The sequence below is a fragment of the Clupea harengus genome, chromosome 24 (genome assembly GCF_900700415.2).
Source record: "Clupea harengus chromosome 24, Ch_v2.0.2, whole genome shotgun sequence".
Taxonomy (NCBI): domain Eukaryota; kingdom Metazoa; phylum Chordata; class Actinopteri; order Clupeiformes; family Clupeidae; genus Clupea; species Clupea harengus.
In genome coordinates, this window is record NC_045175.1 from 13,138,085 (window position 1) to 13,151,675 (window position 13,591).

The 13,591-nt window shown below is 41.9% G+C and overlaps 2 protein-coding genes and 1 pseudogene across 2 annotated transcripts; 2 read left to right on the top strand and 1 right to left on the bottom strand.

The window, feature by feature from the left end:
• The first annotated feature begins 2,879 nt into the window (after positions 1-2,879).
• LOC105894478 (histone H1-like) lies at positions 2,880-3,733 on the top strand. Its single transcript, XM_012821004.3, has one exon. The coding sequence runs from the start codon at positions 2,960-2,962 to the stop codon at positions 3,569-3,571; it is 612 nt and encodes a 203-aa protein (XP_012676458.1). The 5' UTR covers positions 2,880-2,959; the 3' UTR covers positions 3,572-3,733.
• Positions 3,734-3,829: 96 nt separating this feature from the next.
• LOC116219280 lies at positions 3,830-5,236 on the top strand (annotated as a pseudogene).
• A 1,837-nt stretch (positions 5,237-7,073) lies between these two features.
• LOC122128792 (B-cell receptor CD22-like) lies at positions 7,074-13,476 on the bottom strand. The gene is made up of 10 exons (XM_042703590.1): positions 13,243-13,476; positions 12,900-13,029; positions 10,514-10,846; positions 10,046-10,306; positions 9,641-9,910; positions 9,160-9,429; positions 8,779-9,045; positions 8,526-8,619; positions 8,221-8,293; positions 7,074-7,726 (listed from the first exon to the last, which is right to left on the bottom strand). The coding sequence occupies exons 2-10, from the start codon at positions 12,961-12,963 to the stop codon at positions 7,475-7,477; spliced, it is 1,884 nt and encodes a 627-aa protein (XP_042559524.1). The 5' UTR covers positions 12,964-13,029; positions 13,243-13,476; the 3' UTR covers positions 7,074-7,474.
• Between the last annotated feature and the right edge of the window lie 115 nt (positions 13,477-13,591).

Genomic DNA, 13,591 nt, shown 5'->3' on the forward strand with positions numbered 1-13,591 from the left:
CACAGTGGAATTTTCACTGGTTGTGTTTAAATAAGTGATCATCTCAGCAGAGGCATGGATCAGAGCACGCACAATTCATTTATCAGGTACAACTTACTAAATCAGTTACACATTCACATGAACAATCTAAAGTTACGACTTGTTCCTAAGAGAAAGACATTCAAAGGTTATGAACATACCTGGCTGCTCAGAGGATGATGACTACACGTGTAATGTGTGGGAGTCTCTGGCTACAGAATACTCAAAGTGCTTGTTGCTCTCTCCTCTTATCTGTGACTGCACGTCACGTCACTAAGCACAAGCAGTGAAAAGCAGAAGTAGCAGTTGCTCTGCTGTCAGTCCTGACCACAGATAAAGAGGATGAACACATATAGAGTATGAACTCCTCCCATGGGTGTCTGACCCCACATAAAGAGTGTGAACTCCTCTCATTGGTAGCTGACCACACATATAGAGTATGAACTCTTTTCTAATGGGTAGTTGAAAAACCCATCAAACCAGTTCATGGTGTTTACCATTAATTTTGGGTCAAAAGCAGGAAATATAACAAATATGCTGAAGCATTCACAGACTCTAAGTGATGTGTTACATCCACAGGGGTGTAGCCTGTAGGGGGCAGTATGTCCATGTTTCTGAGATCTCTACTGAGGTTAATATATTCAATTACAGGACTGAGACCACTGCAACACTCCCCAGACAACACGTCATACCTCTCGCTTTGAGACTCGGCTTGCAAAGCCACACGTAACACGTAACAACCTCGGTTCCATTTCACTGTCCTCAGTTTGACCCTTGTGTGGTTGAGCGCTGGAGAGGAACAGAGACAGATGGTAGAGATAAGAGTGCCAGGAGACGTGCGAGAAGTGACACAAGGTGACTCCAAAGTGACCCTGGAACGTGGTTGAAGTCATGTTCTGCAAACAACAGACCCTCACCTAATTACTGCAGAGTTGAAATTAAAAAGTCCATCTTTGTTTTAAGATTCAAAGGTTCTCGGCCCTCAACTTAGAACCTATGTGCTGAGTTCAGTTAGTAAATAAGAAAGATTTGCTGTAAGAGTCTTACTTTGCTCAGTGCTAACTCCGGTTAGTAAATAAGCAAGAGTTTGCTGTAAGAATGAACCGCCGCCGCCACGCCCCCTCCCCACGCGCACATATTCCGCCTATAGCACTTGTCAGTGTAATTTCTTCGCTGAATATGGGTCTACATCAGTATTTTTGGCAATGCGACTTGGCTATTCAGACTATTTAGATTGACATAAATATATCTACGGGCCCAGGTATATTTATAAAAATAAAATAAAAAGTCAGTGGTGAACTGATCAACATAGGCTCATGTCGCGGAACCCCTGCAATGCCGCCGCGGACCACCAGGGGGCCATGGACCCCCAGTTAAAAACCCCTGCACAAGAGCACTGTGGATATGTTACGAATGTGTATTTTTGTGGATAGGCCTTATTTGTGACTTTTTGACATACATATACTGGCGAATTACTTTTGTGATATGCAATCCTGTGAGGGACCTGCATGTATATAAGGGTGGGGGTTTACTTTTAGTAGACCTACTTCCTTGTACATTTTAGTAAAATATCACCGACTCAGTCAATGACACTTGCATTGGTTTCTAGATGCCAGTATTTGAGCAGAGCAGCATCATTCACAACAGGCCTTGTATCATATGGCAGCATCATTAACAGCAGTAGTCTGAAGGCCTTGTATCATATGGCATCATCATTCACAGCTGTAATCTGTAGGCCTTGTATCATGGCCGCATCATTCACAGCAGTAGTGTGTAGGCCTTGTATCATATGGCAACATCATTCACAGCTGTAGTCTGTAGGTCTTGTATCATATGGCCTCATCATTCACAGCTGTTGTCTGAAGGCCTTGAACCATATGGAAGGAAGAGAGGGATGGGCAGAGAGACATCCTGTGGGTGTGGGGACTGTATGCTGCAGTGCGTGTGTTCTGTCATAAAGAACATAACTACATACAATTAATTATCTCTCCGTATCAAACATGACATGGACTTGGAATTTAGTAGACCTATTTCTTTGTACATTTTAGTAAAATATCACTGACTCAGTCCATGGCACGTACCTTGGTTTCTAGATGCCAGTATTTGAGCAGGTATCTATGTCCACCAAATGATACCAAAACTGGCCTCACAAAATAATATATAATAATAGTAATTTCACACGTCTGATTTTACGTTTAAAATCCAAACCAAACGAAATGACACTATACTCCGTGACTGCAACGTGAAATCCAATGAGTTAACAACAACTGAAGTTATCTTTGTATTCATCATTTAATTGATTTCCCATCTGTATACAATTATTATTGTGTTGATAGAGGATTCAAATTCTCATACAATCGACTTAGTCGGAGTTCTCTCCTTGTAGGCAACACCACGTCGTAGAGACGCTGATCAGGCGCGGCGGCACTGTGTTTCGCCACGTTCCAAACAGATCAAATTTGATTGTAAAAATATTTCGGTGAACCTCCTCATCTCCTTCAAGGATTACAGAGGCGATCAACTTGGTCTTTAGCTATTTATGAAATTCACAGCAGCTGATGTTATGCTATTTATAGTTATTTTGTGTCCACGAACTAAACGTTGATTGCCTTGGTCGCTCGATGACTTAAAGGTTTGTCTAAATGTTACACCATGCATACTTACATTTTACAAGCCTAGTTAACTTTAAAGGTAAGAACAGACTTTTTTCTTTAAATTAGGCTCCTTATTTTGTTGAAATTGCGATTTCAACACAGTTGTATTCCACTATATGGGAGAGGAGAAAACACAAATGTGCGTTTTGCGGAGGCGAAGCTTGCAGAGCTTTTTCAGTTGAGTCTTTACGGCTCTCATTTCGACTTTAATAGCAGCCCACTGCCTCTGAAGCCCATTCTATCCTCCAGTCCTCACTCGCCGTTAGCTCGATAAAGAAAAAATCACAATGGCAGAAGTCGCTCCAGCTCCTCCTCCAGCCAAATCCCCGAAGAAGAAGGCTGTTAAGCCCAAGCCAACAGGACCAAGCGTCGGCGAGCTTATCGTGAAAGCTATTTCTGCATCCAAGGAGAAGAAAGGAGTTTCTCTTGCAGCTCTGAAGAAGGCTCTGGTTGCCGGCGGATACGACGTAGAAAAGAAAAATGCTCGTGTCAAGTTGGCCATCAAGAGTCTAGTTGCTAAGGGCACACTGGTCCAAACTAAAGGCACCGGTGCGACTGGCTCCTTCAAGCTGAACAAGACACAAGCCGAGGCACAGAAGAAGGCTGAGAAGAAAGCCGCCCCTAAAGCGAAGAAACCCGCAGCAAAGAAGCCTGCTGCAGCAAAGAAACCCAAGAAGGCAGCGGTGGCTAAGAAGCCAGTGGTGGCTAAGAAGTCTCCGAAGAAAGCCAAGAAGCCAGCCACCCTTAAAAAGGCCACAAAGAGTCCCAAGAAGGCTATCAAGCCCGCAGCTCCCAAGAAGGCAGCCAAGAGCCCGAAGAAGGCCAAGGCTGCTAAGCCCAAAGCAGCAGCGAAGCCTGAGGCGGCTAAACCTAAGAGGGCTGCCCCTAAGCAGAGGTAAACTGCGATTAGCTTCAAGTATTCGTGACTTAAACAAAGGTTCTTTTAAGAGCCACCCAATCATTTCTCCAAAAGCTCGTACTCCAGAGAACACGGTAACATCAACATGTAATGTTCGTTTAAACAAGGTTTCTATGTGGCCTTATAAAAATGGTTTCCAGTGTTTTCATGATTTGGGGGGAAATTATTCACAAATCCCAGGTGGTATAATTCGTTTCACTCGACCGTAACGCAACATCAGGATATACTTTTTCACTGTTCCTGAACAAGTACATCACAAGAAAAAGTCTTATCAACACCAAATCATGAAAGGAAAATAAATAAAAAGCCTGGGAGAGTCCATTCTGGATTAAATGTATAAACCCATGCCTAGATACGGATGCTTTTACAGACGTTTTTATTTCTTGATAGTTTTTGAGAATCGTCAAGGGGGCGCGAAAGTGATCAACAAAACAAAATATAACCACCAAAGGCTACGTCACACAAGGTGGCACAGCATTTTCTGAGCTTTGATTGGCTACTTCTATACACATCTCAGCCAATCAAAATGCTCTCCGATAAACATACTCCCTTTCCACAGCAGTTTTATTCATTTTCTTCCGGATAGCGTGGAAGCATGACCCTTGAGCGAGTACAATGAGCGATAGAGGAAAACTCAGGTCGAAGTCTAACGCCGTCTTTCCCGTTGGTACTGTGCACAGGCTGCTGCGCCAGGGCAAATATGTCGAGCGTAGCGTAGCCACCAGTTTTATTCTGGCTGCTGTGCTCGAGTAGCCTACTTGACTGCTGAGATCCTGGAGCTGGCTGGTAACGCTGCCCGCGACAATAAGAACACTCGTATCATTCCCCGTTATCTGCAGCTGGCAGTGCGCAACGACGACGAGGAGTTGAACAAGCTGCTCGGTGCTCGACCATCGCTTAGGGTGGCGTGCTGCCTATCATCCGCACTGTGCTGTTGACGAAGGAGACCGAGAAATCAAAATAAATCAGTCTGTATTAAACAGATTTCTACAAGGATCTTTTAAGAGCCACCCAGAAAGTCTGTGTTCAAATATGATTTGGACCTGAACAGAGTAAATAGTGAAAAGCAGATTCGCCATTTACTGCGTACAAGCTATTGTAGCTCTACCACTGAAAGTATCACTGATATTACATTAATTCTTAGCCATCATAATATCCTGCCCATAGTCCTACAATGTTGCCGTTTCCGAATGGTTGCACACACACTAGCATTTTTATTTTTTACATCAGTGTGTTTTCCCCATCTGTGTTATCGGCTACAAATAAAGCTGTATTTTAAATGTGTGTTGCAGCAATTTGAAACGTTTCGAGGTATGGTTTAATAGGTAACTAGTTTTGGTACCATCCTCAAATTCATTTTGATAGCATATGGTCATGTGAAGGACAGATAAACACCTGTGTATTCCCCACTAGCCATCAAGCTCCCTCTGCAGCATCTCTGTTCTCTGGCTTGGTGTCACTCGTTGCACCATGACAGTTCAGCCACCAGGGGGAGCTCAGAGGGCAAAAGTGAAAATGGCACAGCTGGCACATATGGTACGGAATCCCATGGACCATCTCCAGAACAGGACTGCATCAGGACTGCATCCTCTCCAGACAGGCAGGAGCTGTCATGTGTGAAGACCAAGAGTGTTTACATGGCAGATGAGGCTTTGATGTGACCTATGACCTTACCCATACCTGGCTGGGGGCTCGATCATAGACATAGTATACATGTATACTATGTCTATGGGCTCGATGAACACATAGCTTAAGGTGAAGAGGAGTGTTCTAGAGGAGGCTTTAATGTGACCTATGACCTTATCTTAACCTGGCTGTGGCTCGATGGACACATAGCTTCAGGTTAGTTTCCTGTTACAGAAGTTTCCATTCATGCTACCAATGGCATGTCAGCAAGTCCAAGAACAAAACAGAAACATTTTGAATCAAATTGATATGAAAAGACAACCCAAGACATTATGTCTTTAAAATATATTTTATTTGAAATAACTTATTAAATTAACTATAGATGGCACAGAATGCAGATTATAATGCAACTATTAAAAAAAAGATAATCTATGACACACTTTAACATTTTAAAGTTTACTCTACATTATATACTCTCATTGCAGGAAAAAGAAAATAACTGGTTCATTGCCACACATAGCATATATATATTCTTTATAAAATTCTGACAGGATAACATGAAAAAAAATCCTGACTGCCCTATGACACGTTGTATATACACATAACATGACGTCTTTTCGGGTTTCACAAGAGTAAAGCTGAATATGACCAAATGTCATATGCTATACTGAAGAGATACGTATTTTTATGTAACACTACTTCACACAAGCCAGGGCAAAAAGTCACTTACAGCAAAAAGGTAAACAATCTATGAATATCAATGTATTTACAATTTGTTGCCGGTTTCTTAGTAGAAAACATGTTCATTAATATTCAATGTGACACACTTTTGTTTTCCCATGTTGAAGAATGAATAAGGGAATGTGGCCTCTGTGTCACCTCATATGTATACCCCAGTGAAACGGGAAGTCATGGATTACCGATTGAAAGTTCCTAAACACTTTAAATCAACTTTAAAAAAAAAGTATAATATCAATGGGGAAAAAAATGAAACGCTTCAGTTACATTATGTTCGTAAGATGAATTGAGGCACGTGTGATTCTGTTTAAAATAATGATTTCTTGATTAGGGATGTTTTTTGTTAATCCTCAGAATTCATTTACTTCAATCAAAGGTTGGGTTTTTCTATTTTTTCTTCAGTGTGACAGCGTGAACTTTCTTATACCCCTCATATACTCATATTTACCAGGGGTGCCACTCATAGTGGAGAGGACTGTATGGTGTTGTAACTCACTGTAAATTGCATTGGGTAAAAGCATCTGCTAAATGAATACATTCTTGGTGGAATGGAAATATGAATGATTGAATAATGCAATGATTGAATGGCTGAATGAATGAACGAATGAATGAATGAATGAATGAATGAATGAATGAATGAATGAATGAATGAATGAATGAATGAACGAATGAATGAATGAATGAATGAATGAATGAATGAATGAATGACTGAATGGATGGATGGATGGACGGACGGACGGATGGATGGATGGATGGATGGATGGATGGATGGATGAATAGATGAATGAATGCTTCACAGCTCAACCACTACAGTCTTTTTTGCATTTTCATGAGAATGCTGAGACATCTCAGACTCACTTTCGTGGCTTTTAGAAATAAAGGCATTGAGTCATGAAGGTCCTTAGAAACTACACATACTCCCTTTTGACATGAGAGGTCAATGCTTTGGTGAATCTAAATCAGTACAACATATCAACCTATAAGCAACACGTATGGGTCAAGCTATCACGTTCTACTCTCTGGAGATCCTGATCTGGAAAGTAAATGGATGGAAGAGTACTAGCCTTTTGTCTTCATAGGACACAATGGACTGTGTGGATAGCATTGCATCTGCACTGACATTTCTTGCCACTAGGGGGCAGCCGAGGGTGTGGACAGAAAACCTACAGAAAGTACCGTACTTATCCTAATAGTAGCACCACCTCTTCTCTATTTGTTCCATGCCGGGCTTTTAATTCAGTTACCAAAGAGCACATGTGAGATTGGGCTGAACAAGCTGTTGATTCAATTATAGTAACGTACAGTATACCCTGAAGATCTTGCGCTTGTGCATTTCCTATGCAGTAGTTTCTCAATGTCCCATTCTACTCACTACCAAGTTGATTGATTGATTGATTGATTGATTGATTGATTGATTGACTGATTGATTGATTGATTGAATAGTAAATTAATTTTGCATCTAACATCAGCACGGCTGTCTGTTCAGACTGATGGTTCTATGTGTAATGTCCTATTTTACTCACTTGCAGGCAGTGTTGTGTGTAGAGAACTTGACTGCTGCGTACTCCGCCTCCTCCACCACCCTCTGCTGCTGCTGCTGTGTGCGGAGTTTCGGCTTCTGGACGGTGGAGTAGAGGGGCACCTCCTGTCCTCTGGAGCTCTTGAACCGAACGCTGGCGTAGTGGACGTCATCTGGGCCGCCTGAGTCCACTCTCAGGGTGGGGTCAGAGGTCACCGGATTGACGTTGACATAATCATTATCGGCCTCATCCTGTGGGGTTGGGGAGGGGACATTTTGAGAGGGTCAAAGAGTTTTCTTGTAATACAATCCCTGATAACCAAAATCAGCACGAATGTGGGACAGCACATTTTGCAGTGGAGTAATGGGCAACATCAATGAGCCAAACCATACTGTGTAGTCCCAGTCAGTGGAAAAAATCCTCAAAGTTAAAAAATGTCCCCTTAAGTTGCACAGTTTGGGAAAAGTGTACCATACTATACTGTGCGCTACCAGGGAGTGGCAAAGAGGACAAAGTGTCCCGCTGTAGTACAGTTCCTTTGTGCAGGGTTTTTATGTGGAAAGGCATGGACAGGGGTTAGTGTATTATGTTTATGCTAACATGCTAATCACCTGATCGCACTCCTGTGTGTTCCTATATGTGGTTAGTGTATTATGTGTATGCTAACATGCTAATACCCTGATCAAACTCCTGTGTGTTCCTATCTGTGGTTAGTGTATTATGTTTATGCTAACATGCTAATCACCTGATCACACTCCTGTGTGTTCCTATCTGTATTTCTCAAGTCAGTGGTTGAGCTGATTGTCTTCTTTCCCCTCCTTTGAGAGAAAAATAAACACACAGACGAAAACAATGGGGCGTGTGTCAGACCAGTATCACGCTCATGGAACAGAGCAATGCTTTCTGGAGTATTTACAATAAACACTCATGGAACAGATAAATACTTTCTGGAGTATTTACAATAAACACTTGTTTGCTTTCTGGAGTATTTACAATAAACACTTGTTTGCTTTCTGGAGTATTTACAATAAACACTTGTTTGACACTCACCGGGACATCACGACAGCCAGGGCCACTATGAGAACAGCGAGGAGAGCAACAGCTCCTCCAGCAATAGGAGGCACACTTTGCCACCTTGGGCCTGCTTTATAAACAAATAAATAATTCAGCATAAAACCACGAGCATTGAAGCAGACTTTAAACATCAGGCAAACAGTGGGGACCTGGTAATAAGAAAATTGTTTAAATAGTAGTAAATTGTTAAAAAGTTAGAAACTAGCCGTGTTACCAAATCACTATTTACCTGCCAAAGAAACTTCAACTGAAGCAGAATTCTGGGAGGCAATTGTAGAGTTTGCTTCACAGTGGTACAATCCAACATTGGTGGAGGTCAGATTGAAGGTGATGCTCTTCCCTGAGCCTAGTCGGGCAGTTGTATCTCTAGTCTTCACATACCAGGTGTAGTTCTCCACGGGCGGGTTGGCATCACTGCTGCAGGTCAGAGTCACTGAACTGCCCTCCACTAAGTGACCAGTGTGATTGAGTGAAACTGATGTCCCTTTAGGCGGATCTAATTAAAGACAAAAAAAAACAACTGTATCATATCTACCACCTCCTTTGATGTTAGTAAAAACCAACTGCACATTTAAACCTTGATTCGTCTATCCATTCCCACTGTACTCACAGAGAACATCCAGACGAATAACTGTAGAATTTGTGGCCCCGTGAACGCTCTCTGCTTGACAGTAGTACAATCCAGCGTGTTCAGAGCTGGCTGTACTGATGCTGTAAACCTGTTGTGTTGCTATCGTTGACATTGCCGATTCATTCTTCCTGTACCAAGTATAACTCTGCACGGGTGGGTTGGCATCACTGATACAGGTCAGAGTCACTGAACTGCCCTCCACTATGTCACCAGAGGGACTAACTGACGCTGCAGTGTTCTTTGATGCATCTGATAAACAAGCAAACAAATACTGAACACCAAACAAATAAAACAAACAAACCTTTACTTTCTGTGACTTGCACTACAAGGTAATTGATTACCTGAGATGATTTCATTGGTTTAGTCAGAGTAAAGTGAGTGACAAAGGCTGAGTAAATGTCTGGTTGATCTTTAATTTTGTGATAATGAAATTATTTCGCAATTCGTGTTTTCTACTCACACTGAACATCCAGAGGAACATCTGTAGAATTACGGCCACCATGTTGGTTTTTTCCCTCACAGGAGTAATTGCCACTGTCTCCAGAGGTGATCATGGGGATGTTGTAAATCCGCTCTGATCCCACCACAGATGTTGCTTGTCCATGTATCTTATACCAGGTGTAGCTGTCCACTGGTGGGTTGGCAACACTGCTGCAGGTCAGAGTCACAGAAGCTCCCTCAAGTATCTCACCATCAGGACTCACAGAAACAGAGGTCTTCTTTGGAGGGTCTAGAAGAAAGAAAACACAATCTATTGACTACAGGTTGTCCCACATGTGTTACTAATACCCATGCAAGGATAATAAACAATATAATTTTAGGCACTGCTTGGTTTCGGCATATTAATGTTTACTCTTGTACTCACACATAACATTTAGCTTCATTGGTGGAGATGGATGAGCCTCCAGGTCTTCCAATGCACATGAATAGTTGCCCTCGTCTTCAATCGTGATGTTGTGGAGTATGAGCAGATTGTTGTCTGTTTGCACATCAGGTACAATCTTCCCATTGCTTTTCCACGTTGTCTTGGAGTTTTTTTTCAAAGTGCAGTGGCTTATGCAGCTCAGCTTAACTTTTTTTCCCTCAATCGCTGCTCCAGAAATCTGGACAACAAGGTCTGGATCATCTTTAGAAGAGATCAATAATAATTTCAGTAAATGGTAACTTGTAGCCTCATTATATTTCTGTAATATGAGATAATTACTGAATCATTATCAGCAACTAAATGAATGATCCAATGTATGTTACGGCCGGCCACACCAACATAAAGAGGACCCAAGACAGTGTTCAGCTCGAAGTGTAGGAGTGAACACTAAAAACTTGTTGGCTTTACCTGTGACTGTGAGGGTGACTTTAGCTGACATCCATTTCTGCCCTGCTTCAATCCTGGCGTAATAAGAAGCTGTATCTGTGACTCTCACATCACTCAGAGTCAATGTGCAGTTTTTCTTTATATCTGCGCTGTACTTAACTCGATCCTTATACTCTGAGCTCTTAGACAGATTAGGGAGGTTTTTATCCTTTTTGGCATTAATCACCCAGTATACAGTAGTGACTGTGAGCCCAGGAGGATGAGTGAAAGAGCAGGGCATGACCACTGATGATCCAGTCACAGCACAGATTTCGTAATCAGTCATAGTTACCGTCCATTTCTGACCAGAAACACCTGAATTCAAAACACACACCATATAAGAATAATTGTTTTCCTGGAAGAAAGTCAAAATACTAAATCAAATTGTCCAATCTGATATATAGACATAATTACATACTTCCAATACACCCAAACAAACATGTATTCAGAAATATGTACATAAGTTATGATTAATTGATGTTGTGTGTCAATATTGTGTGTGCCAATATAACACTGCTGTAGAACAACACTTCTGGCAGACAGATCTACCAGACTCTCTGTTCTTTCTCTGCACATGTGCATGCTAGCATTGAACCATTGCACCATTGAAAGTCTAAATTCATTCATGAATAAGCAAATAATCAAAATAAATAACATAAATACTACACATACATACACATTCATACATGCATTCATAGATACCTAACGACTATGCAATGCAATGATTTATAAGTTGTGTGTGTGTGTGTGTGTGCATGTGATTGGTGCAGATGTCTGAAAGCTGTGGTTTCCTGTCTGTCTGCGGGTTCTATTTAAGCTCTATTTAAGCACATGAAAAAAAGATTATTTTTTTCTTTCTCATTTTTTAAGGAGGAGCAGGTGGCAGTAAGAGGAGCAGCTGACTGTAAGAGGAGCAGATGAGATGAGCAGATAAGAGGAGCAGATAAGATGAGCAGATGCCAGTAAGATGTCTCATCTAGCAGTGCTAACAGATTAGCACAGGGCCTGTCTCATCTAGCAGTGCTAACAGATTAGCACAGGGCCTGTCTCATCTAACATGCAGTGCTAACAGATTAGCACAGGGCCTGTCTCATCTAGCAGTGCTAACAGATTAGCACAGGGCCTGTCTCATCTAGCAGTGCTAACAGATTAGCACAGGGCCTGTCTCATCTAACATGCAGTGCTAACAGATTAGCACAGGCCTGTCTCATCTAGCATGCAGTGCTAACAGATTAGCACAGGCCCTGCCTCAGCTAACATGCAGTGCTAACAGATTAGCACAGGCGCTGTCTCATCTAACATGCAGTGCTAACAGATTAGCACAGGGCCTGTCTCATCTAGCAGTGCTAACAGATTAGCACAGGCCCTGTCTCATCTAGCATGCAGTGCTAATAGAGTAGCACAGGCCGGGCCTGGTCTGTATGAACACACAGACCAGTTACACCGAATGAGAAACAATATGGGAAACACAAGAAATTGATGGGAACTAGCAATGACAGGAAGTGACGTGACAGGTGAGGGGCTGGGAAAAGAACACTTGGAACAAAAGCACATATGAAAACATAAACAAAACCACAAGGCAGAAAAGTAAACACACAGAGCACATGGAGAACAAAGCAAAAGAGAAAGTAATGACAAAATGCCCAGCAAGGTCGCCAAAACACAGGATCCCAGTTAAAACCTGAGAGTACTCTGTTTTTTCAAGGTCTGGTGCACGTGTTCTGTATTCCGTTTCTGAAGATGAACTTCTGAAAGTCTAAATAAGATGTAAAAAGAAAAACACACGTGTGTATGTATGTGTGTGTGTGTGAGAGAGAGAGTGGGTGTTTGTTTGTGTGTGTGTGTGTGTGTGTATTATGTGTGTAATGTCTGTTTGTGTGTGTGTGTGTGTGTGTGAGTGGGTGTGTTATGTGTGTTTGTGTGTGTGTGTGTGTGTCTGTGTGTGTGTTATCTGTGTGAGTATGTCTGTTAAGTGTGTTTGTGTGTTGTGTATGTGTGTGTGTGTGTGTGTGTGAGTGGGCGTGTTATGCGTGTTTGTGTGTGTGTGTGTGTGTGTGTGTGTGAGTGGGCGTGTTATGCGTGTTTGTGTGTGTGTGTGTGTGTGTGTGAGTGGGTGTGTTATGTGTGTGTGGTTTGTGGTTTCCTGTGTGGCTGTGTGTTTATGATGCAGAAACGGATGTTTCCATGTCCCTAATACTAAAGGCATGAAAGTGTCAAATACTTTCATATAATTAAATCAACTTTTAAATCACAACAAACAGTTTTATAAGTTCATAATAAATGTTTTCCTTATCGTACCACACGATCAGTCACGTCTAACACCAAGCAGAAACATAGTTCACATCTGTCCTAAAGCATGTCTCATTACCTTGGGTCATGGAGAGAAGAAGAAGAATCCGTGCCGGAGAGAGAGAGGGGGCCATTTTCTTCATTAGACGCTTAATCGTTTCATTAATTCATTCACTCATTCACTCATTCATTCATTGGGTATGGTGGAACTGAAAACAGAAAACGGTGGTGTTCAGTCAGTTTGTTCAGTCATACGAGAAACAGCTGTTAAGTGTCATCAGGGTGCGTGATCAATACCAATGAACATGTGAACAGACACAACACATACACTCAGTTTCCTAGAACATGCATTGGATAAAGTGTTTTTCAAACCCTCAGTAATCAACGTAAAAAAAAAAGAGTACAGCAGACACAACTCTTACCGTGTGGAGAGCGATCTTCAGCGTCAGTCGCGTCTAAGCAGGAACACAAATACGTCTAAAACTGAACAGTCTGTGGTTGACCTCGAGAACAGGAAGAGAACTCGTCTCTTATGTGTTCTCTCCTCCTCCTACTTCTCTTTTTTTTTTTTTTCCACCACTAGCTTTCTCTCGAATAATTAGCACCGAAAGTGGGACACTTCCACACATTTACATTTACATTTAGTCATTTAGCAGACGCTTATCCAAAGCGACTTACATATGTGCGACTTACAATGTATACACATTTTACATTTACACTGATGGCACACTGCACATCAGGAGCAATTAGGGGTTCAGTGTCTTGCTCAAG